The following is a 23,632-nucleotide window of genomic DNA, read 5'->3' on the forward strand; positions in this document are numbered from 1 at the left end:
CTGCTTTCTGATGTTGAAAGATAATCAGATACACATTCTTTCCTAGTATGGCAATACTTTTAGTTTGAACTCAGCCTAATTATTTAGTCATGTGAACAACTGGTGTGAAATTATACAGAGATATTAAACGTTTTGATGTCCATTTCCATATTGTGCTCCTAGAATTGCTCAAGACAGACGTACATCTCAATGTACCTTCCCCTCCCCCAAGGTTATAACAATCTGTACAAGACCAATCACTGTTGAATAAAGTTTCCAAATACCTAAAGTACTTGGTAATAAGCTAAGAATCGGTTTCTTATTTACTTATAATACGGTTTAATAGTTGTAGGTAAGAAAATGTAAGCACAATTTTACTGAAGAGTAGCTACCAATCTTTTGAATGGTTCAATAATACAAAGGACAAAAACCCTGATCATAAAAACGTCTTTTTATTTCATTAAAAAAAAAACCCAAACCTGTTCAATATCCCTCCCCCTCATGCAAACAGCTCTCACATGAGATTCCTCAAATTTTACGTTTTTTCCATTCCGGCTCATTCTTTGCTTCCTCATCATCAGATTCAACTTGGGCAAACATGGTTTTGGGCTGAGTCCTAAAAGAAAGTTAAAGAGGAGAGGAAAAATTTACTCAGCAAGTGTGCATTAGACTTCGCTACTTTCAACAAGTGGAAGCACATTTGGGGAATCAATTATATCTCAATTAGTAGATAAGCATTAAACTTCTGGCAAAGAAAAGGATAATGGAAATTTAATTATGTTCAGATTCTTTTAAAGGTTCTTCCTTCTGTGGCAGACTATGTATGTTGTCCTTTCCTTCAATAAAATGAAAATGTTATCAAAGTCAGTGGAAACTCATACATCCATTAACCACCCTCAGTTTAACCAGTACTGCTCGGGGGAGCCAAACTATAGTCACCAAGCAAGAATCTACACAGTCTTTATTTATAACTCCCTGGGCTGTTCCTAGACTTAAGTACAGCAGTCCAAGTACACGTGATTATGGTGCACACAAACAGGAGAATCTGAGTCAACAGTTTTCTTATTTAATGAGTTTAAAATAATAGATAACATATATAGTAATTTGAGCCTGGCAGCAAAAATGAAAAACAAAACAAATGAACATTCCTTCCACCGAACACCCAGATCAGTGCACGGAAATGACAAGCACTTTAGGACATATCACTGCGTATCACTGCTGTAGTACTGGCACACGGTGCATCACGCAATCTTTGCATTAGGACCTGCTGTGTTTTGTAAACATACCTGGTTCAGTGACACTCCTTTTTACATCGCTCACACAGAAAATAATTGCAAGAAAATATCAAATGGTCATAATTTATGCCCCTTTCAGTCATGCTACTGCTGATTTCCTTTTAAAAGCAGCTCTACTGCATTATGAGGAAACATTAAAGCATGATATCTGAAGATGAAATACTTTAGCTTACATCATCATTTAGAGTTCAATTCATAATAGTAAGGTAATTGCAGAATGGTAAAAATAATGTCAATAATTCCTTTTATTTGGCAAGTGAAACAGGGTTAAAACCTTATATTACTAAACAGGTGGTTGCCGGAGGGGAGGTATAGGGAGGAGAGAAATAGGTGAGGGAGATAAAGAGGTACAAAGTTACAGTTATAAAATAAATGAGACACTGGTGTGAAATGTATGGAGTGGGGAATAGGGTTGATAATTATGTAATATCTTTGTATGATGATAGATAGTAACTAGACTTATCATGATGCTCACTGTGAAATGTATAGAAATATCAAATCTCTATGTTGTGTGCCAGGAACTAACATAGTGTTTTAGGTCAACTGTATTTCAAAACAAACAAACAAACAATTTCATAGAAAAAGAGATCAGATTTGTGGTTATCAGCGGCAGGGATTGAGGGAGGGGGAATTGGAGGAAGGCAGTCAAAAGGTAACAACTACCAGTTAGGAGACAAATAAGTACTAGGGAGGTAATGTACGACATGATAAATATAATTAACCCTGCTTTATGCTATATATGAAAGTTGTTAAGAGTAAATCCTAAGTGCTTTCATCACAAGGGAAAAAACTTTCTGTTTAATTTTGTGTCTGTATGAGATGATGGATGTTCATTAATTAAACTTATTGCGGTCATCATTTCATGATCCATGTAAGTCAAATAATTATGCTGTACACCTTAAACTTATACAGTGCTGTATGTCAATTATATCTCAATAAAACTGGAAGGAAAATAAAAAAACCCTTACATGACTTCTTGCTCTTCCTTTATTATCCTGGGGAAGAAGTATAAACCATCCACATTCCACGCTGATGTTGTTCTGATGCAAGCATGTACTAGAATTCCTCATGCATAAGTCAGTCACAATTCCTGTCTCTCCAGTTACCTGCCTAGAGAGCCCAAGCTGTCCCCATACACAATCCAGTTGGTTATATTTCTTGTTGTCACTTCAAGACACTGTTATGACATCTATAAACAAGTCATAGCCCTAACATTTCCAAAACCAGCTGCAGATTTTCATAGGTCATGAGTTGCTGAATTACTAGAAAGCAGGCCACTGGCTTTCTAAGATGCTACAACAAGGCAACTGGTGCTCATGACATATTTCGTCTTCTGGCAAAGATGTCGAGCCCTTGGGTATAGACAAACCTGTACAGGAACAAATTTGTCTGGTTTAAAAAATCCTTTGGAAGCCTGAAGCTGTAAGTAGTCCTTGAGCTAAGCCTCAGGTGGGGGATTCATTCCCAGTTTGGCCACTGACTTGCTCTGTCACCTGGAACAGGTGTTTCCCCTCTCAGGGGTTTAGTTTCCTCCTCTACCAAATGTGGAGGTTGAACCTGATTAGTGGGTCCCAAAGGACTAAAGCCCCAGGGTAGACAATGATGAAGTGTGTGTTTTAACATTAATTCAAGTATAATACAAATAGAAAAGTGCATATTTCATAAATGTACTGTTTTCTGGATCTTCACAAACTGGACATGTCATGAAACCAACACCCAGATGAAGAAACAGAGTATGACGAGCACCTCCGAAGCCCCTCATACTCCCTTCCAGTTACTAACCCCAGACCCAGCGTAACCATATCCTGACTTCGGGCCACATAGATCAGCCCCACCTGTGTTTGTCCTGTCTCTGTATGATGCCTAGAGTGTTCACTATTTTGTGCCTGGTTTCTTCCGTTCAGCATCATCCACGGTGCTGTGTGTAATAAGGATGTTTGTAACCATACATTCCAAAAACTGCAAAAACAAAAACCCCAAAGGCAATACTGTGAATTTTACCGTGAGTTAAAATGTGTTTAAGTTAAATGACTGTCCTTTATTCTGAGATAATGTTCTTCTACCTATTTTGTAATAAAATGTGTTGGAAGTTTAAAAAAAACAGTCCTTAGAATTAGCTACTTAATTTCTAAGGGAATAAAAATAACATGATCTTCTAAAGATACCTGGCAATACTTCATAGCTCATCAATGTTAGCTGCAATGAGACTTAAGTACTTAAGAAGTTGCAGTGCTGCTTTTTTTGGATATAAAAAAGGAAACTGAATGACAGGTCACGGGAAGAAAACCTAGAGCTTGAAAAGGCTATTTCATTTATGTAGTCACTTTTTAAAATAATCCACCTACTTCCAGAAGTATTTTTAGTAGGTTGGTGGCTAACATTGAAGGGCACGGAATCAATGGAACTATTTAACAAGGGGCAGAAAGGGAGTAATGACGGCAAAGAGGCATGGGAGAACATTTTGGGGGAACGGAGACATTCTATAATCTTGATTGAAGTGGTGATTACACAGGTGTATACATTTGTCAAGACCTGAAATGGGTGCATTTTGTACTTTATTGTAACTAACTTATAAAGAAAGTCAAAACAAAAAAATGAGTCAAAGGTCAAGAACAAAAGAACAAAAAGGTATGTAACTGAGCATAAAACTTAGCACTAAATTTCCCAGAAGCCAAGGCAAAAGGAAAAGAAAGAGATTAGGTTTTCAAAGGAGGTAACCTCCCTCGCCCTGAGCACTGAACTCAGCAAAATTCACTGAGAAAATGTTCATACCAGGGTCACTTCGACTGTCACTTTCAATTACCAGACCACGACAGTTTCCTTTTCCTCTCCAGGTATTTTAACTTAAGGGATAGCAACTTGTTTGGAAGGTTGAATGGTCTCCTTTGTGAAACTACATGAATTTATTTTAAATTCCACTTTTGAACTAATAAAAATGTTGTCAGCAAAATAGCCATATTATGTATACACAACATCAAATCATGACACTTAGCTTTCATGTTCCACTTAGCATTCAACAGCCATGCTCCCCTTCCCCAAACTGCCAAAATCAAGGCATAAATCAGTGTCCAAATTTTCCCAGCAATGCTTGCATACCACTTTTCCTTTCATTTCGCTGCCCAGGTAGATAATAACTGAGTGTAAGATCTAGGCTCCTTTCAACAAATAATGTTGGGGAAATTGTATATCCATATGCGATGAAACTGGACCCTTACCTTACACTATATACAAAAATTAAATCAGCATCGATCAAAGACCCAAACCTAAGAGAAAAAACTATAAAACTCTTAGAAGAAAACATAGAGGAAAGTTTTATGACATTGGATTTGGCCATGATTTTTTTGACATGACACCAAAAGCACAGGCAACAACAAAAATAGGTAAACTGGACTGCATCAAAATTAAAAACTGTACATCAAAAGACGAAATCAACAGATTAAAGTGAAGAGTGGTTATTTAGTGGGTACAGAATTTCAGTTTTGCAAGATGAAAAGAGTTCTGGAAATTGCACAACAACGTGAATGTATTTAACACCACCGAAATGTACACTTAATAATGGTTAAGATGGTAAACTTTATGTTATGTGTATTTTACCAAAATTAAAAAGACAAGAGTAGGCTCCTGAACTTGGGAATAAGGAAGAATGAACCCCCTTCCTGGGACAAAAAAGGGGGCACCTTGGAAAGGGCCTTAGCCTCCAACTTGGGGCCATGCCTAAAGCAGTGCTTCTCAAACCGTCTGTGGTGCAAGGCCAGACTGTGTTTTCTAATTTCCCACCACTTGCAGATAAATATTTCTAGAAAAATTAAAAGACTACAAAATACAGATCCAAAATTTTTATTAGATTCGATAAATATATCAAATTGCTATAAAATTTTCTAAGCTTATCTTGTCAGCACTGGCTGGTGGAGCACACTGTGAGTAGCATCTGCTGGCAGTTCCATCCCTCCCCTTGCTTGGAAAAGAAAGGCTCTGAAAGCAGGGCGCTGAGACCAGACTGTGGAGTAAGAATCTGTCTTCTTAACATAAACTTTTACACATGATGAGCTTCCTCCAACTGCAGGAAAATATTTTTCACATCTAGAGAAGCTGGCCCTGTATGATGCTACTAAAGGCTTGGTGACGGAAGGAAGCCTGAGGTTTCAGTCTCACAGGGCCACCCTTTAAGGAGCAGTCTTTCATTCTCAGGAGTATGGCATGGGGAGGTGAAGGGAGACGTGGCCCATGGAAGGAAGTTTCCCTCATTCCAATCCATCCTGCCCCCAAAACCAACATTCTTACAGCATAGTTCAGCACCTTCCATAACAGCTGTATGTTGTCTGCTGAATAAAGACCAGGTTCTTCAAAAAAATATTATCTGACTTTAGCACAATGAATATCTCTGTCTAGTCTAGGGAATGCCAGTGTTTTATAGAAGCAAAGTGAGAGAATTACAGCTTTAAAATTTGTAGCTATTCTTTCTTGTCAGCAATTTTTATCTTTAAATTTATTTCCAGCAGTTTTTCTTTTGAGATTTTTTGGAAATCCATATATGAGGAAGACCAAAAAAATAAAATCAGTTCAGGATTATTTAGGGCATTTAAAACAGACTTCTTTAGTCACCACTTTTCAAGACAATGAAGAACAGAGATGATTAGGCAACTTCCAGCAGAGTTAGGAACAGAACCAGGAGATTTCTTCCTTGGGGGTGGCCTAATTTGCCCTTGACATAGAAAACTACTATAAAAATAAATCAACAATGTCAAGCAAGAGCAAAATGACACATACAAAAAGATAAAATGTTTTGAGAGCACTTAAAAGCTGGTCCAGAAATTCCTACTTTTAAAACCAATAGAAAACCAACAAATAAACAACAAAACCCTCTAAGCCCCTTCTAACCTTGTCACTGGCGACATAAAATGTATTCCTTTCTGGGCTGCTTGAAGAAATGGAATTTATACACTGATCTTAACATAGACTCTTTTGGGTGCTTCCATGAGGAAAAGTAGAATAAACCAAACCAAATGGGCACTGAAGACATGGCAGTAACTCAAGAAATACACATCTAAATAAAAAATGTGCAAAAAATATATTCTACTGCTTCAAGAAAGCATTTCCATTACCAGCCATTCCCTGTCTCCTCCTATTTAAGCAGTTCCTGCGTAATTCTATTACCTCCTTTCTCAAGAGACAGGAAGTTGTCAACTCAAATGTACAACCTCATGGCAGACTTACCTCAGTTGCCCAAAACGAAAGCCTACAAAGGGACTGACCTGAAGAAAAAGAAGGTAAGGGGAACATTCCATTAAGCCAAAGCACTGTGTGTGCTCAACAGGTTAATGGGGATAGGTAAGCCTCGCTGAGAACCATTAAAGTATCCACCTTATTGAAATCAGCTTTATCCAGACTATTTATTTCATTGATTTACTGTCTACATTCACCCATTTTTCTAAGTGTTAACTGAAAACTTAAACTTACAGAAGGCTGATGTGAAACTTGTATTTTCCAGTTTGATTAACTCACTTGGCAAATAGTAAACATTTTTCACTTGACTATATATGTCATCTTGTTTACTAGAGTTACCAAGAAAAGGAGAGCAGATTAGATAGCAACATAGTTATTTACTGCTAACCATTAAATAAACTAATCAGAGGAGGGCTGATGGGTTTTTTGTTTTAGCTTCAGTAAACTCTGCATTTGCTAATAGTTAATATTTCATGAAGTACATATAAAAGCTTAAGCAAATGTCTTTCTCAAATCTATACATTCTGAATAGCTGATACTTTGTGCTGATTAATTTCCCCCTTGGAACATTTTTTAAACTGAATTCTCAAAGTTATTTGTACAAAGGGAGTCTTTTCCAGCAACTGTGTGTTACAGAAAAGTGACAGAAGCCCAACAGAAACGGAGTCCCACCTTCAACGTTTCCATCCAGAGGAATTTTGCATAGAACATTTAGTAATGAATAAAAATTCCCTCTGTAATCTTTTCGAAGAGCATTTTTTGGATACAATGTTTGTGTAAGAGATTCAAAGTGTCCTTTCAAAGATTCAAAGGCTGTCCTTTCTCTTCTGACTAAGCTCTAACCTAGGCTTTCTACACTCCTTGAATGCTCAGGCCAGAGAGAAGTCTCAAAATGTCTTTGGCTGCAATGGGAAGTCCACAGGTCAAATTCTTTTTAGTTATGGATATTCTCTTGATATGATTCATTCAAAAAGCATAAAGTGAGCTCCAGGGTAACAGAATGAGTACGAGGGGAAATCACTTGTAATACTTACTTAATCATCAGTATGTGACTATCAACCACAAGCTTTTTTGGCTCAGAGCCCATTGTTTATTATGAAGGAAAACCTCAAAGCCAAAGTCAATTATAGCCATGACTTGACAATCTGACACACTTGTTAACCCTGTTAGAATGAATACGGCCCAGATGAACTCTGACCCAGTCGTCACAATTGCAGAATTATTAAGATTAAATAAAGGCTTGACCAAAAGATTCCACTTGAAATGGTCCCTTCTTTCTGGTGAAGAGCTAATCAAAGATAATTTTTATTTGTTTATTTATTTACTTATTTTTAATTTTTATTTTATATTGGAGCATAGTTGATTAACAATGTTGTGTTAGTTTCAGGCGTACAGCAAAGTGATTCAGTTATACATAAAAAATATTAGGGATGCATAAGAAGATGAGCGGCAACAAGATATTTCTAGATAAAGAATGTTCTATCTTCTTCAGGAAGTGAACACATAATATTTTGGAAAATAGCTAAAAATAGCTAAAAAACATCTCAGACTCATTAAGTAGGACATACTAACTCATTATGCTTGTGTGAGAGTTCAAAGACTGGGTGAGGGTGGAGAAAGGGACATACATGAAACCTGTGGAAACTGGGGGGAAAAAAAAGAAAAAGAGGGAAAAACAAAAGGAACCCTCTAAAATCACCATTAGCTACTTTATCAGTAAGTGGGTAAACAAGTTAGAATGATTAGATCTTTGAAGAGCACACAGGCCTGAGGCAGCCCAGGTAACGTCAAAATGCCCTCTGTAAGCTCACATTTATGAAACATATAACGGTGTGCCACAACTTCTACTCAAAAACACATATGAAAGCTGGGCATTAGCGTAACTCTACTCTCTTACTTCATAGATGGCGAAATAGTCTCAGTGAAGGTAAGTGAGTCTCAGAGCAGGAATTAAACCCCAGGACTTCCGATTCTTAGTCTAGCATTCTTCCACTATGCCACACAATAGTCTTTTCGGCTTCACTATTATTCAACTTTCCCAATAACTATTATCAGTTGCATTGTGATGAGAAGCAGTACACTGTAGTAGTCAAAAGCAGAAGCTTGACTTTGAAGCCAGACCACCTGTGTTCAAGTCCCAAGTCTGCCTCTTGCTATCTGTATGGCTTTGGTCAAGTTATAAGCCTCAATTTCCTCATACGTAAAATTGGAGCAATAATACCACTTTCCTCATAGGACTGTTGTGAGGATTAAATGAATAATATATAAAGTTTTTACATTACCATATAAAAGTGTCATTATTACCATATACCTTGCTTTTGGCTATCAGGTGTTCCTCACTTCATATTTTCAAAAGTTATATGTGGCATATATTTGATAAAATAATTTGCATCTTAAATACAACATAGCAGCTTGCTGTTTTTTTAAAAACCCTGGGGGAAATACTCTTCTATGTAAATGAACTATCTTCAGTATGAATCTCTACAATCAAAATAATCTATTCCATATATTTGAATTTTCAGAAGGGCTAATCACTTGTACTTTATTTTAAATAATTACTTTTTTTTATTATTACCAGACTTTAGTGTGCAAAATAATCACCTGGAGAACTTCTTAAGATGCAGATTCCCAGCCCCAATCTCTCAGTCTAAATGAGCCTGGGGTGAAGTCTAGAAATCTGAGTTTTTAACTTTCCCACTCTTACCCTCAACTCTGACACAAACAGTCCACAAAATCACTTTGAGAAACACTGGCCCTTACATAGGAATACGGTGGTCAGTGATATCAGTCATGTAACCATAACTCACAAAAAAAAGTACTATTTTTCTCTGTGGGTTTATGTCTCTTCCTGGCACAAATAATATATAAATCTTTACTCACTCAAAGAGTGATCTCTTTAAATATTGCCTAGCAACTCAACATGACTTAAACGTATCCTTTATAGATGGGAATGATATTTTAATGCATATACACACATATCCACGTATCCCGTATCAGACAAGACATGCACACTGAAAATTAAATTGACTGAACCAGCAATAATGGCAGCTTATCTGGCAAGGAAAGTGACCATGGCTGACAGAACTGTCAGGCTGTCTGGCTACTGGCCAGGGTTCAGGTTCCCACACACAACTATCCCTGTTGATGTGTAAGCTAATAGCATTCTGGATCTTTACCCTGCCCACTCCCCAGCCGGCTCCTTTCCCCTCCCTCCAGCAACATCTTTTGACAAGAAACTGTAATTGAATCTTCCCATGTATAGCTAAACAAGAGTCCTCTGTGATCCTGCTGTGTTTTAAAACTTTCATGGTTGTTACATTGTGAGTGCCAGGAATGAAACTTAAATACTCAACAATAAAGGTAAAGTGTTAAAAGACTCTTTGTTCTCATCACTGGAGAATAAAGGTGAGTGTCATGTGCAAGCAGGCAGATTTGTGTAATACCTAGTTGTGCTTTCCTGTGATAAAGCAAGATACAGTAAATCTTCATTTCATCACTGACACAAGTCAACTGCAGGGAAGAAAAACAACCAGACACACATTCTCGATTACAGTGACCTTTATGAAAAGATCCTTTTGAATATTAGCTTCCCTTCAAACACTGCCACTTGGCAGTAAACAGTATACTGTAGCAGGTGAACACAGGAGAAACTGCACTGCAATTCTGGCTAACAAATCACATGCCACAGACAGTGCCATGAACTTAGTATGCAGTAAATGTAAGGTGACAAAACTGAGTGGAAGGAAAGAGATGGGAGCAAAATGCAGCAGTAGAAAGGTGTATATTAAGAGAGATCACAGTCCTCTGAAAAGCTCATTAAATTAGGGATCAAGAGAAATGAAGTCTAATTCTAATTGCAATCACTGTGAATTGCAAGTCTCTAAGTTTCAGTCTCCTCACATGTAAGGTAAGGATATGACAATACCTGTTCTACCCATTTTGCAGAGCTACTATTAAACTAGCATATTATTCAATTGTAGATATCACTAAGCCACCTACAATGCAGGAAAATGTCATCAGGTAACAGAAACCAATGAACAAAACCAATTTCTGCTTCAATTAATTCTAGTTAAAGAAGGCTGAAAATCTGGATGAATTTTTTTCCAAGAAGATATTAATTACCAAGCAGACTCAGAAGAGTCAGAATATCCAGATAGTCTACTTACCATAAGGGGATGGAAAAGAAAGAGAAAAATTAAGGAATTACTACTCACCCTCCCCTCCACAAAAGCACCAGGCTTCGACAGTTTTATGGGTAAATTCTACCAAATTTTTAAAAAGTAGATTTAATGGTATTCAAAACAGTTTGAGAGTACATACAGAAAAGGAAAGCATACAAAATTTTTATGAAGGCAGCCTAACACCTGACAAAGAACAAACCATAAGCATGTGAGGGTCATACCAAAGAAGTGAGGATGATTCAATACTAGAATTTTGTAATATAATCATATTCATTGATCAAAGTAGAAATACAGAGGGAATTCCCTGGCAGTCCAGTGGTTAGGACTCCGAGCTTCCACTGCAGGGGACATGGGTTCGATCCTTGGTCCCTTGGTCAGGGAACTAAGATCCCACAAGCCAAGCCACGAGGTGCAGCCAAAAACAAAACAAAACAAAACAAACCCCCAAAAAACAAAACAAAACAAAAATAAAGCAGAAATACACAGAGACACAACAAAGGAATTCAATAAAATTCAGCATCTATTTCAGATGAACATGCCTCTCATTTTTGTACAGTGTTTTCTTCGTATAGGATGCTCTTCCCTTGGATATCTGCACAGCTCATTCCCTCATTTCATTCAAGTCAAAGATCACTTTAGCAGAGGTTCTATCCTGATCACCATATCTAAAAATAGCACCCCTCTTTCTCCCTGATTACTCTATGTCCCCTTATCCCTATTTTATTTTTCTTCACTGCACTTGCTACCACCTAACACTTATAGATTTACTTATTGTCTCTCTCTATCCACTAGAATATAAGCTCCACAAACCACAACTTAGTACCTGACACACTGTAGGTGTTCAATAAATCTTTGTTGAATGAATAAATAAAATGAAAAGAGATGAATTCTTCTTTAACATCTTGTATGTGTGTGTTTTCAAAAGCTGCCATGCTTTACGGAGAAACACCATTAAATTGAACAATATGAAATTACCGATATTTGACTTTTATTTCTTCTACAGAAAGGGCAATTACATATGTTTTAACCGAATCCTGTTCAAGTTCAAAGTGAGAAAAGGATGTGCACTATCACTGTTATTATTTAATATTGTTCTGGCAGTACCAGTCAGTACGATTAGATAAGATAAAGAAATAGCAGGTATAAAAATTGGAAAAGAGGAGGTGAATTTATAATTATTTGCATATGATATAATTTTATGCCTGCAAACCCCTCTAAATCTGACCACATTAAAATAAATTTTTTTCACATGGGGGAAAAATGGCATAAACACAGTAGAAATAAAAATGACTGACGGGACTTCCCTGGTGGTGCAGTGGTTAAGAATCCACCTGCCAGTGCAGGGGACATGGGTTCGAGCCCTGGTCCGGGAAGATCCGACAGGCCACGGAGCAACTAAGCCCGTGCGCCACAACTACTGAGCCTGCACTCTAGAGCCTGTGAGCCATGGCTACTGAGCCCACATGCCACAACTACTGAAGCCCGTGCACCTAGAGCCCATGCTCTGCAACAAGAGAAGCCACCACAATGAGAAGCCTGCACACTGCAATGAAGAGTAGCCCCCGCTCGCTGCAACTAGAGAAAGCCTGTGCTCAGCAACGAAGACCCAATGCAGCCAAAAATAAATAAATACATTTATTTTTTAAAAAATGACTGACTAGTAGGAATATTTGCAATACGTGACATACAAAGGGTTAAGCTCCTTAATATAAAGAACTCTTAAAAATTAGTAAGAGAACCAATCAATCAATAGACAAAAGGGCAAAAGACATAAATAGAAAGTTCACAGGAAGAAGAGGCTTTTAACATATGAAAAGATGCCTAGAAAATTTTTAATGAAAGTGTAAACTACGATGGAATACAAGGTTTCACCTATCAGACTGACAAAGATAGAAGGATGAGGGGAAGGAAGCTCTGATACATTGAATAAGTTGGTTAAAAAGTCTCTTTGGAAGAAATCTGGGCACTATGTATACAAATTTAAAATGCAAATATCTTTTGATTTGGCAATTCTATTTCTTGAAGTTTTGCATATGTGGTCAAGGAGTCCAAAGATATTAATTTCAGTATTGTTTATAATAACAACAGACTGAAAGCAATGCAAACGCCCTTCAATACTGCACTGTTTTAGAAAAGCATAATATATCACACGATGGAAAATATCAAGAAAGTATACAGCATGAGCTAGATATGTATGAACGGGTCTAGTCCAATCTCCCAAGTAATACATAAAGCAAAAAACCAACCAACAATCAAAAACAAAGACCAGCTTGTAAAACATGTTATATACCTGTTTTTAAACAATAAATGTTTCTACACACATGTCTGCTCATTTATACATGGACTCTCTCTGGCAGGAAATACAAGAACCTGTCGGCAGTGGGTATCTCGAAGTGGTAGAACAAAGGAACTGGGGGTTAAAGTGAAAGGGAGGCTTTCAAATTTCCATTGTCTATGCTTTACATTGCTGGCTTTTTTAAAAACTGTGTGCACGTATTACTTAAAATCTCAGACATGAAAATCTTGTTATCAAGATAATTAGTTGTTAGAAGTTAGAACAATAACCTGGAAGTTCTAAGGCCAGGTTCCTGGTTTGGGTTCTAGCAATAACTTGCAATCCAGTAGGTTCTAAAAGTTACCTTCTCAGTGTCTCATTTTCTTCAGTGGTAATTCTGACACCTTTCTATGAATTACATATTGCTAATATCAATCATTAATCAGCAAACAGTATTATTTCAATATTTGTGGAGACACCTCAATGATTTACTTTGTGTACAAACGTACACACGTCTATTTGGAGCAGTTTGCTATCAAAATGATACATATTATGTTTGGCAAATTTTAAACCATAGCTCTGTTTACTCTTCTTTCCTCAGCTAATTTTTGGTATGCTTATAAACAAGTTTTCTGAAGTATAAAAAGATCCCTAGTAATAATAGAAAATAACTACTCCATTAAAAACAGAAGTGTCAGAGGCATAATCCGTAAGCATATCTGAGTGCCAAGGATGTGTTGACATATATTAGCTTATATACACACAGAGTCTATACAAATGAAGGCTACATGCAAACTGTTTAGCTGGCCAGCCTTGATATGACCCTCTTAGCTGTTGTAATATTATCCAACTACTTGTTCAGAGATGTTCCATCTGTACTGTCTGGTTATTAATACATGTTGCAAACATCCACCACTGACGTTACACAGTAAATAAAGTCTGTTCTGCTACAACACATATAGCAAAGGATGCGGTGCTCCCCATCAGGGGCCCTCAAATCCCTTTAGCATTTTTCTGCAGGGTGCTTTCACTCGCAGCAGCAGCACCGACCTCTCTCTGTCAGAGGGCTGCCGGCAGGTTGCTAAAGCCCAGGATAGCTGGAACTGCCTGAAATGTCTCCCCTGGTCCCATCTCTAGCCATCACCAAGGACCAACAGATGTTGGAGTGAAATACTCCAGTTACTGTGTGCTCTGACCAGGGTCTCCAGGATCACCTTGTGGGACTAAGCCAAAGTGACCCTCCCTGGAACTTTATTTAATATTGTGCACTTTCTTGGCTTAAATCATCTGTGTGAGAGTCTTTATCTCAGGGTCTGCTTTTAAGGAACCCAAGCTAGGACAGTGTGTTTTACTTTTAGGCAAAGTAGCTCATAATGATCAGCAGATAGAGGATCAATATCAGTATAACAAGTAAGCTGAGCTGGTTTATAAAGTTGGTTTCCTTCTAGCATATAAATGTTTTGAAATGTAATCAGAGTCCAGCTTTCTCATAATTGAAGAGAAAACTTTAGCAATACATAAAAACATCAAGAGAAAAGCTGAATATGCTTCCAACGATACAAAAATACACATACACAAATTTATTTACTGTGTTAGTAATTGCAAAATACTGGGTGCAATCTAAATACCCATATGTAGGAGAATGGTGGAATAAACCATGGTACATCCATGCAGTGGAGCACTATACAGCTGTGTAAAAGAATGAGAATGAGCTCTATGAACTGGTGGAGAGTGATTTCCAGGGCATACTGCTAAGCGAAAACAAACAAAACTCAAAAGACTATTTATACCATGCTAACCTTCACGTAAGAAAGAAGGGGAATATAAGAAAATACAGATCTGCACATTTGTGCAAAAGAAGATAAAACAGAGTGGTTACCTATAGGGGTGAGTGGGAAAAGGAATGAAAGAAGCAAGGGTATTGGAATGGGGGAGCAGGGACGAAGAGGGAGTGACACTTCCCTGAGTATATCTCTTTTAAAGTTCTGACCCCGAGCACCACAGTAACAGTTCATATACCCTTACCCACACCCTAAAAATATAAAGGAATATAAACACTAAAAATAAGCCTAACTTCATTTTCAAATGAATAACATAACCACAGTGATGGGAGTGGAGAAGAAAAGAGCTAAGTAACTTGACTAGACACTGTAAGGATAAAAAAGACAAGAAGAACTGTACACAAATGCTGTAATTTAGTTAGGAAAAGTGTTTCTCATGGGCGGGTGGCGGTTAGCAATTCTAAAACGATTTTAGGTGTAGACTAGAATTGAACAAATAAGTAAATACACTGTAGATAATATGAGCTGGGTTTCTCACTATTGGAGAAAGAAGTTACAAATATGCAAAGGGAAAAGGTTAAATGAACCCTGTGGTACAGGATTGAAATCAGGGGCATCAGTTTAAACTCGCACTATTTAAAATATACATACAGATAGATACATAGAGAAATAATAATGTGTGTATATGTGTAGGTTAGTATACAAACATATATTTCTGAGGTTTGCTGGCTGACAGGACCTAGAAGCAATGACATTTTAGTAGCAATGAGCACATCTAGCACCAACCTCTTGGTTTCTAAACATCATTCTCCAACAAAAAGGAGCCAGGGCTCCTTGGAGAAGTGGTTGATTCTAGGACTGTGGCAAAACAAAAACAAAAACAAAGATGCGCCTGGAACATTTTGTGGTGCCAGAAAATAAGGATGTGCTAAAAAACAAACTAACAAACCAAAAAAAACACACCTTGTTGAAAGAATAAAGGAGCCATTCTGAAGGACATTCTATTGGCCAAAACTGGAACAATGTGAGCGACAAACTAAATAATGATAATATTGGATTTTAACCCATAGAATAAAGTATTTTAAAGTCCACACTTATATTTAAAAACTTGAAAAATAAAGAAATGTGAGAGGAGCAATTCTTCCTTTTAGTAGAAGTCCAAGTAATAAATGTAGGAAAAAAAGAGGGAAATAGAAAACACCACTAGGGAAACACCACAGCAGTAACTGCTGTAGGCAAATCTATCCATGCATGATAAAACGAGGGAGTGAAAGTCTGAGAGACAGGATTTGCCTAGTCTTAAAATATTACTCCCAAGCAAGTTACTAACTCAAAATGGAATGATAGTAACTTGACAGTGGAGAAACTTGGCAGACATCACCTTAACCAAGTGATCAAAGTTATCATCACCAGTCATCAGACTGAGGGACACGAAGCCCCTGATGTGATGCACTGAGAAGGATATAACATCACTCCTGTGTTACTTTTGTCAAAAATGCACAGTTTTATTCCAATCATGAGAAAATATCAAACACAAACTGAGAGAAAGTGTACAAAATAACAAACCAGTGTTCATTGAAAGCATCAAGGTCACGAAAGATGAGAAAGACTGAGAAACTGTTATGACTGGAGGAGACAAAGGAAAAGTAACAGCTAAATGCAACGTGGGATCCTAGATAGGACTGTAGAAGAGAGAAGGGATATTAGTGGAAAAACTGGGGAAATCACATAAGGTCTGTAGCTCAGTTAACAGTACTGTACCCATGTTAATTTCATGGTGTTGCCAATTAATTGTACTATGGCCATGGAAGGTGTTAACATCAGGGGAAGTTGGGTGAAGAGTATACATGAACTCTCTGCATTGCTTTTACGATTTTTCTGTGAGTCTAACATCAGTTTACAATAAAAACTTAAAACCCCCAAATTCTACAATATTACTGTTCTTTAGTATAAATGTGCTGGTTTAGTGGCTTTAAGAACAACTACATGTTCACACATGCGAAGTTATTTGAGGGAATCTGAGCAGGCAGGCTCTACTCTGCCTATGTTTAAGTGTTACTTACAAACACAGCTCTACAAATAAAAGTTAATCCTCAATAATAGATTCTACAAACTGTTTCCTTTCATTTGCTTTTAACCCTCCCTAACTAAGATAATGCAGACAGGCAGTGATTTTCTTTCTTTTTTTTTTTTTTTTTATCACAGGTAGAATGGGTTTCACATAATGGGTTTATGCTAGGCTATAGATCTAATGGAACCGGCCTGGTTTAAACATTTACTGCTTAGAGTCCTCAGATACAAACAAATGCCTAGGTTTCAGGACCATGAGTACCTGGCCATTTTTCATGCTTAGGAATAAAAAAGATATGGAGAAACTAGAACCTCAAAGCAGCCATTGTTACGTTCTTCCCAATTCATTAAACATAATACATTTTCTATTTTAAACGGCTGCTTCCTTACTTGGAGTAGGCTGGAGAAACCCAATACGGGTTGTCCTCGGCTGCTTTGGCATGCCGCAAGATGGCTTCCCGGGGATTGCTGTCATCGGTTTTGTCCAAAGCAATGTTCTTCACAATGTACGACGACAGGGTGCCCCCGTGGGTTCCAACCCGGCCACCACGACCTGTTCCAAAGGGAAAAAACCAAATCCGGAATGGAGTGAGCATATACCTTTTGTACACTGGGCTTATCTGACCAGGTTGAGAATCCCTCACTGCTGGCTTCCAAGGCGGACGGTTAAATGGATGACAGCCTAGGGTCAGGGATTCAGGTTTACCTGATTTTTGTCATTTCCTACAGAACCAAGGTTTTGAGCACTCTGAGGCTTCTACCAGACTTTGGTTTGAAGCACACAAATCTCAGGAGTACCTGAGTACCGTCCTTTCAGCTTTCATGTATGATCATCAAAACCAAAGTAGGGCATCACCAAACCTCAACTTCCCCATAACAGTTTTAAATGCCTTAGTTGCTCACTTTACACAATGACACCAATGTAGGAAGAAATACAAATAGTTCGCCATGTGTATGCCTTAAAAAATTCCTCAGGCACGAACACATGAAATTCAACTAATAAAAATAACCAATGATCATTAGGTGCTATTTTAGATTTAAACAAACATATCTTAGGGCTTGCCATCTGCCAAGTACCTTGTAGGAGAGAAAACAAGATGAACAGACTGATTCACATTATTTTACTGTACTGTAATTGCTCTAGACAGGAAGCTCCACATGGGCAGGAATGTGTTCCCCACTGGATCCCCAACTGCCAGCCTGGTTCCCAGTACTCAGAAGATGTATGACTTTTTAGGAAGATTAAAAAAAAAAAAGGAAAAACAAAATCCACACCACATGACCACATGAAAAGTCAAGTAGCACTAAAAGATTAATTTTATAAGGCAGGAAATAACTGCCAAAGAATCCGCATGGCCAGTAACTAAGTGGAAGGAGAGGAAGCAGAAAGCTCTTCAGGCTGATCTGGTGGGGGGAGGGGGTCTGTAGGAAGAGATAAACCCAATGTGGGAGAACTCAGAAGACAGAGAAGGTTATTTTCAATGAGCAGAATGGTTTAAATACAAAAGTACAGAAAGAGGCAAGTTCACTGGGCATTTGGGGGCAGGAATGAACCAACAGTCATGTGAGAAGATCAGAGTAGGAGAGAGGTGAGGTGTAAAGCTCGAAAGTACGTTAGGGGCTTCCCTGGTGGCAGAGTGGTTGAGAGTCCGCCTGCTGATGCAGGGGACACGGGTTCATGCCCCGGTCTGGGAAGATCCCACGTGCCGCAGAGCGGCTGGGCCCGTGAGCCATGGCCGCTGAGCCTGCGCATCCGGAGCCTGTGCTCCGCAACGGGAGAGGCCACAAGAGTGAGATGCCCGCGTACCGCAAAAAAAAAAAAAAAAAAAAAAGTGCGTTAGATTCAGACTGAAGAGAACTCAATCTCTGGAAATGCAACTGGACAGTGTAAAGCTTATGAAGATGTGAGGGCAGCAGCAATACGAAAGCTACAGGAATTGGGAATAAAAGCTGTGTGTGAGATGAACGAAGGTAGGGTGGTGAGGAGAGAGACTTGAGAAGGTGCCTAGTTAGAAGGGCTTTTCAATAATCCAGGCAAGAATATTATTTAGGAACTTTGATTAGGATGGTGGCAGAGAAAATGGGAAAAAAACTGAGAGTGGTATATGAAATATTTTCAATGCTGAAGGGTCAGGCCAAACAGATACAGGTCCAGAACTCAGGTTCACATGAATGAACAAGTCATAAGCTTTAAGCATGTGAACATAGGACAAACGGAAACTATGCAGGTGATAACAGAAAACGGGATTCTAGCAAAGGTACGTGCTATGTGATAGCCAATGCTGCCTTGCTTTCTACTGGTACCTACTTTCTTAGAAACTCACTCTAAGGATTTTTATTCATCTTCTAGGGAAATGGGCAGCTCCATTTTATCAACACAGAATTAAATGATGTTCACCTTCTGCCTTGTGTGAAACCTAATCCAGCCTAAATTCTGGTCAAAGTACCCAGTGTTGCATATTAAGCCAATATTGAGAGCAGTGGTTTTAACACTGGGTCCCAAGGAGCCCCAGAGTTCAACCGAGGTCACCTAAAGGGCTCTAGTTGGAGACCAAGCAGAAAGGGCTCCGGGCTTCCTCTCTACTTCAGCACAGCAGCTCCATTTTTATCAGTTTATGCACTGGGTTTCTGCATCAGATCTTTACACAAGAACTTCCGATGCTAAAAGAAGACGTTTGAAAACCCCTATTTATTAAAATCTCTGAAGACAGGCATCTAGGCCCAAAAGATCTTCCAAATTCTGTATGTATTACCCCACCCTGCCCCGCAACCCCCTTTGCAAGTCACTAGTTAGATCACAGTCACCTGGGCCTGCTACAGGAGGTTCGGGTTTGTGAGACTTCAGGGGATCCAGTCTGTCCTTCTCCAGCTGTTTCCTTGTACTCCGCTGGCGGGGCTCGCGGAACATAGGCAAGGCATGAGCTACGAGAAGTCACATTTGAAAAATTTCATTATGATAATAACCCTTCCATCCAAAAACACAGCTAACGCATGAGTAAATGACGATGAAATGGAAGTCATAATGACAGCCTTCATCTAATAATAAAAGACAGTCTTATTGCAACCAATTAGCCAATTTCGTTTGAGACCAGGCTCACTGTTCACCTCTCCTGGCAACTAATGGCGCTCAGGAAATGCCGTCAAATACCGTCACAGAAACATTGGGTGAGGCTCCCCATCTCCCAAACCATGGGCAGCAGTTAAACTTAATTTCTGTGGTTTTGAAAAGAAACACTTAATGGGACTGCCCCTTGTTTTTTCTTATAGGACCCAAATGCAAATAATGCCAACAGCTTGCCTGTCAGCCCTGAAGTTTCCTCAGATGCCTCATAAACACTGGAATCACTTCACACATTTCTGAAATGTGACCACCTCTCAGGAGGAGTTGACAGCACTGAGAAACCGGAAGGGAGGAACACTTATCCCACTGAAACTGGGATAAAGGTTGCCTTGAATGCAAGGAGGTGCCTGAATCTCCTGATGTGGTGACTTGATGGGGACTTAATCCTTTTCAATATGGTCGACAAAGGAATAAAAATCAAAGTAATATTTGTCCAATTGCTGTTGCTCAATGTCAGAATATAAAAGAAAATATGTATTAAAAAGGGAAACTGTGATATTCTGGTGGAGAGGGAGAAGACTATTGGGGATAGAATCAAGTATCTTTTTTTGACCAAAAAAAGTACCAGAATAATTTCTTTGAACGTTTATGTGCAAATTAAAACCCCTTTAAAAGAGAACACTGGGGGAGAGTTAAAGGAATAATAGGGGTTTAAAGGAAATTTATGATATGAATGAAAGAAATGTCTGTTAACACCTAAAAAACACTTCCAGTACCCCTCCTATCCTCTACCCGTACTTCCAGCCTGGGCCAGGGCCATATCACTCACTAGTAAAATATGCCTACCTTGAGTCAGGGGAGCTGAAACACAGCCGCCCGTCACTCTGTCGGGCAACACGACACAACAGTATTTTTAGGAGGGGGAAAAATAGCTTTTCACTTCAAACGAATGCAGGAATTGAAGTAGGCTGCATGTAATCACATGAGTTAGACTGGTTATGACACCGACTTTAACACTTCTACTCTTGCAAAAAATGTCACCGGATCTCTTTACTGATCATCAGCTCCAAGGGACATGGTCTTAGATGAGACCAACCACCAGGGAGAAAACCCAGCAGTGCAGCGCCCCCTGGTCTTTAGACTGAGCCACCGATACAGTCCACAGGGGCATCTGCTAATGACAACTGCTACTGCATCCAAGATCTCCTGCCTAGCCGCAACCTGTGACAGGTCTGAGACTGTGACTCTGGGAAACAAAAACCTGCCAGATTAACGAGGCTGTGTGACAAACCCGAGAGAAGCTGCTCTGTCCTGGTAAGATTTCTGATCATACCCCAGGTAGTTCATTTTATATCTAAAGGTCTCTGGATCAGTCTATCACATGGTCACAGAATTTAGGCTTTTCCCTTTTGGGTTGAAAGTTACATGAAGTAACCCTGTCTCCGTGACGGGGCACAGAAGCTAAAGGGGTTAGCTACTATATGACCCCCAGTCCTGAACACATGAAAGGGGTATTTCGTAACATATGCCTGAACTCGGAGGGCTTTTTCTGTCTCTAAAGCCATGAGATCAACAGCACACTAGAACAGAAGACAGACGCATGATGGAGAAACCATGCTAACAACTTACGGGTGATGATGTAGTCCTGGGTTAGAGTCTCCGCTTGTTTCGCCTTCCGCTGTGTTTTAACCACACATAATTTCGCTCCCCTGAGAGGGGTAAAAGCAAACGATTTTCTTTATTTGGTCTCAGAAACAAAGTCTACGTCAAAAGCATTAGATACTTTCAGGAACATGCTCTGTACACACCACCTCACCAAGTCCTTGACTTTCTAAGGACTGGCAACAGATGGAGCCCTTGGTGATAAGAGATTAAATGTATGGGAAAGCAAGTCTGAGTCAGTGGTTACTACTCTGTGAAAGGGTTCGAAAGGTAACTGGAAAACAAAAGGCCAGTTTAAAAAATCTATAGAAATAACCTAAAATTAAGATCTTAAAGAGATATTAATAACATTAATCAACCTTTTCACCCTAAAGGTCATAGGGTTCAAATTTTAGTTTATGTCTCAGATGAAAGCAACCTAGGTAGTCTACAGCCCAAGTGGCATTTGCCTACAATTCAAATACAAGAGTACAAGTGATCTGGAACTGAGTCAGCTTGGCAGTGTTGCCAAGGGGCTACAGTCCAAGAATGTGTGGGATTAACCAAAAGTGTGCTTAGAACATTTCACTTCTCCTTAGCAATAATGAGCATCCGTTTCAAGAGAAACAAAAACAAATAAGCAAATTTCTTAAAGTAAAGATTCCAAAGATAGGAATCTTCTAAAGGGTGCTATCAAATGGGGTTCATTATTTTCTCAAGTAAAACAGACTCCCTCCTCTCATCCTAATTACATTAGCATTTCAATTTCTTTATTAAAAAACAAACAAAATCCTATTTGTTCTTAAAGACCACAATATATAACTTTATTTTATAGGGCAAAGGTTCCAACTCCAGAAAATTCTGTCTGCTTCTATTCCGAGCCAAATCATAGTCAATACATATTCACTAATAGAGGATGGGTTTCCCTTCCCCTGAAAGAACGTGGGAGCTCAAAACAGGTTTACGGGGGACCCCAGTAAATACAGCATGTGCATTTTAGTACTAGCTGGCCAAGGCTGACTCTAAAGAAAGAGCTAATCACTCACTATAGCTTAACAAAGAGAAACAAAACCATCTTTTTGGGGGTTGGTGATACATGTTTACCTTTGTGCCCAAGGAAAAGAGAAATAACTGAGAGACTAACTGAGCCTCTAGTGAAGTTTTCGGATCCTTGAAGCACACTGGTATGCTTAAATTTGGCATTTGGGGACAGACATGGGATTGAAGGGGAAAGTAGCTGTGCTGTCCTCCTCTGCTGGCAGAGAACAACCCTGCCAAACATCCAAACCGGCACCTGATAAAAGCCCAAACAGAAAGGGAACAGAACGGACTAGTTTCCATTTCCTATAAGTGGTTAGTTCCCTGCTCTGTTAATCCCTTACATGCATCACTGCTAATGCCACTGTCCAGGGTGGTATGCAAAGTGGGCAGGCCTTTTTCTCCCCTTGCACTCAACATTTCAGCTAAAGAACTGCAAATCCCCAGGAAACTTTCACTTTGAATTCTGTATGGATCAAGGGAGATATCCAAATCCTCTTTAAAGCACAATACTAGGAGTTTGAGGCTTTACTCTGTGCCAGCTGCATTTTCTAAAAGGGTGGATCCCCATCAAAGAGGGAAATAAATAAAAGTGGGGGTGGAAAAAGAAAACCCTCCCCCAGTTGCTGTCATCCATCTAAAACAGGCAATACTTATGAAATACCTCTGACTCTTGTTGGGGTCATAATAGACTTTAGCCAATCCGTTTCCAGTCCCCACCATGATCTGGTTCAGCTTTGGATGCCACAGGCAGCGGACAACACTCTGTAAAGGAAAGGCATGGTAGTCAACTAAAGAGGGTACATAAAAATGGAAAAAAAATCTGCTGGTACTTTGATGGCTTGTTTACGAAACTGAAAATCACCCTGATGACTACCTGTAACTTTTAGGGCATTTTCTTCTAAACCATAGGGTTGTGTTCTGAGGTTGAGTTCTGTTCTATCACTTGTTATCTGTGTGATACTCTATAAAAATAAAAAAGATGCTCCCTTCCTGGCATCCCTCCTCTCCTTCCCTGACAGCCTTGAAACCACAAAGTTGGGCTTTCCCAGCTCTGCTGCCATATGAGGCTGGCATCTTAGAATGCT

The 23,632-nt window shown here is 39.0% G+C and overlaps 1 protein-coding gene across 4 annotated transcripts in view; it reads right to left on the reverse strand.

Moving 5' to 3' along the window:
* Positions 1 to 415: 415 nt before the first annotated feature.
* WDR70 (WD repeat domain 70) overlaps positions 416 to 23,632 on the reverse strand; it is a 308,150-nt gene continuing 284,933 nt past the window's right edge. For all 4 annotated transcript variants that reach the window (XM_060009572.1, XM_060009570.1, XM_069540615.1 and 1 more), the window contains 5 exons: positions 23,209 to 23,309; positions 21,495 to 21,574; positions 19,610 to 19,726; positions 17,195 to 17,357; positions 416 to 595 (listed from right to left, as the gene is read on the reverse strand). In XM_060009572.1, coding sequence (XP_059865555.1) covers positions 508 to 595; positions 17,195 to 17,357; positions 19,610 to 19,726; positions 21,495 to 21,574; positions 23,209 to 23,309 — 549 coding nt within the window. In that variant the 3' untranslated portion in view covers positions 416 to 507. The remainder of the gene's footprint in view (positions 596 to 17,194; positions 17,358 to 19,609; positions 19,727 to 21,494; positions 21,575 to 23,208; positions 23,310 to 23,632) is intronic.

This window comes from Delphinus delphis, chromosome 3 (genome assembly GCF_949987515.2).
Source record: "Delphinus delphis chromosome 3, mDelDel1.2, whole genome shotgun sequence".
NCBI classification, from domain to species: Eukaryota; Metazoa; Chordata; class Mammalia; order Artiodactyla; family Delphinidae; genus Delphinus; species Delphinus delphis.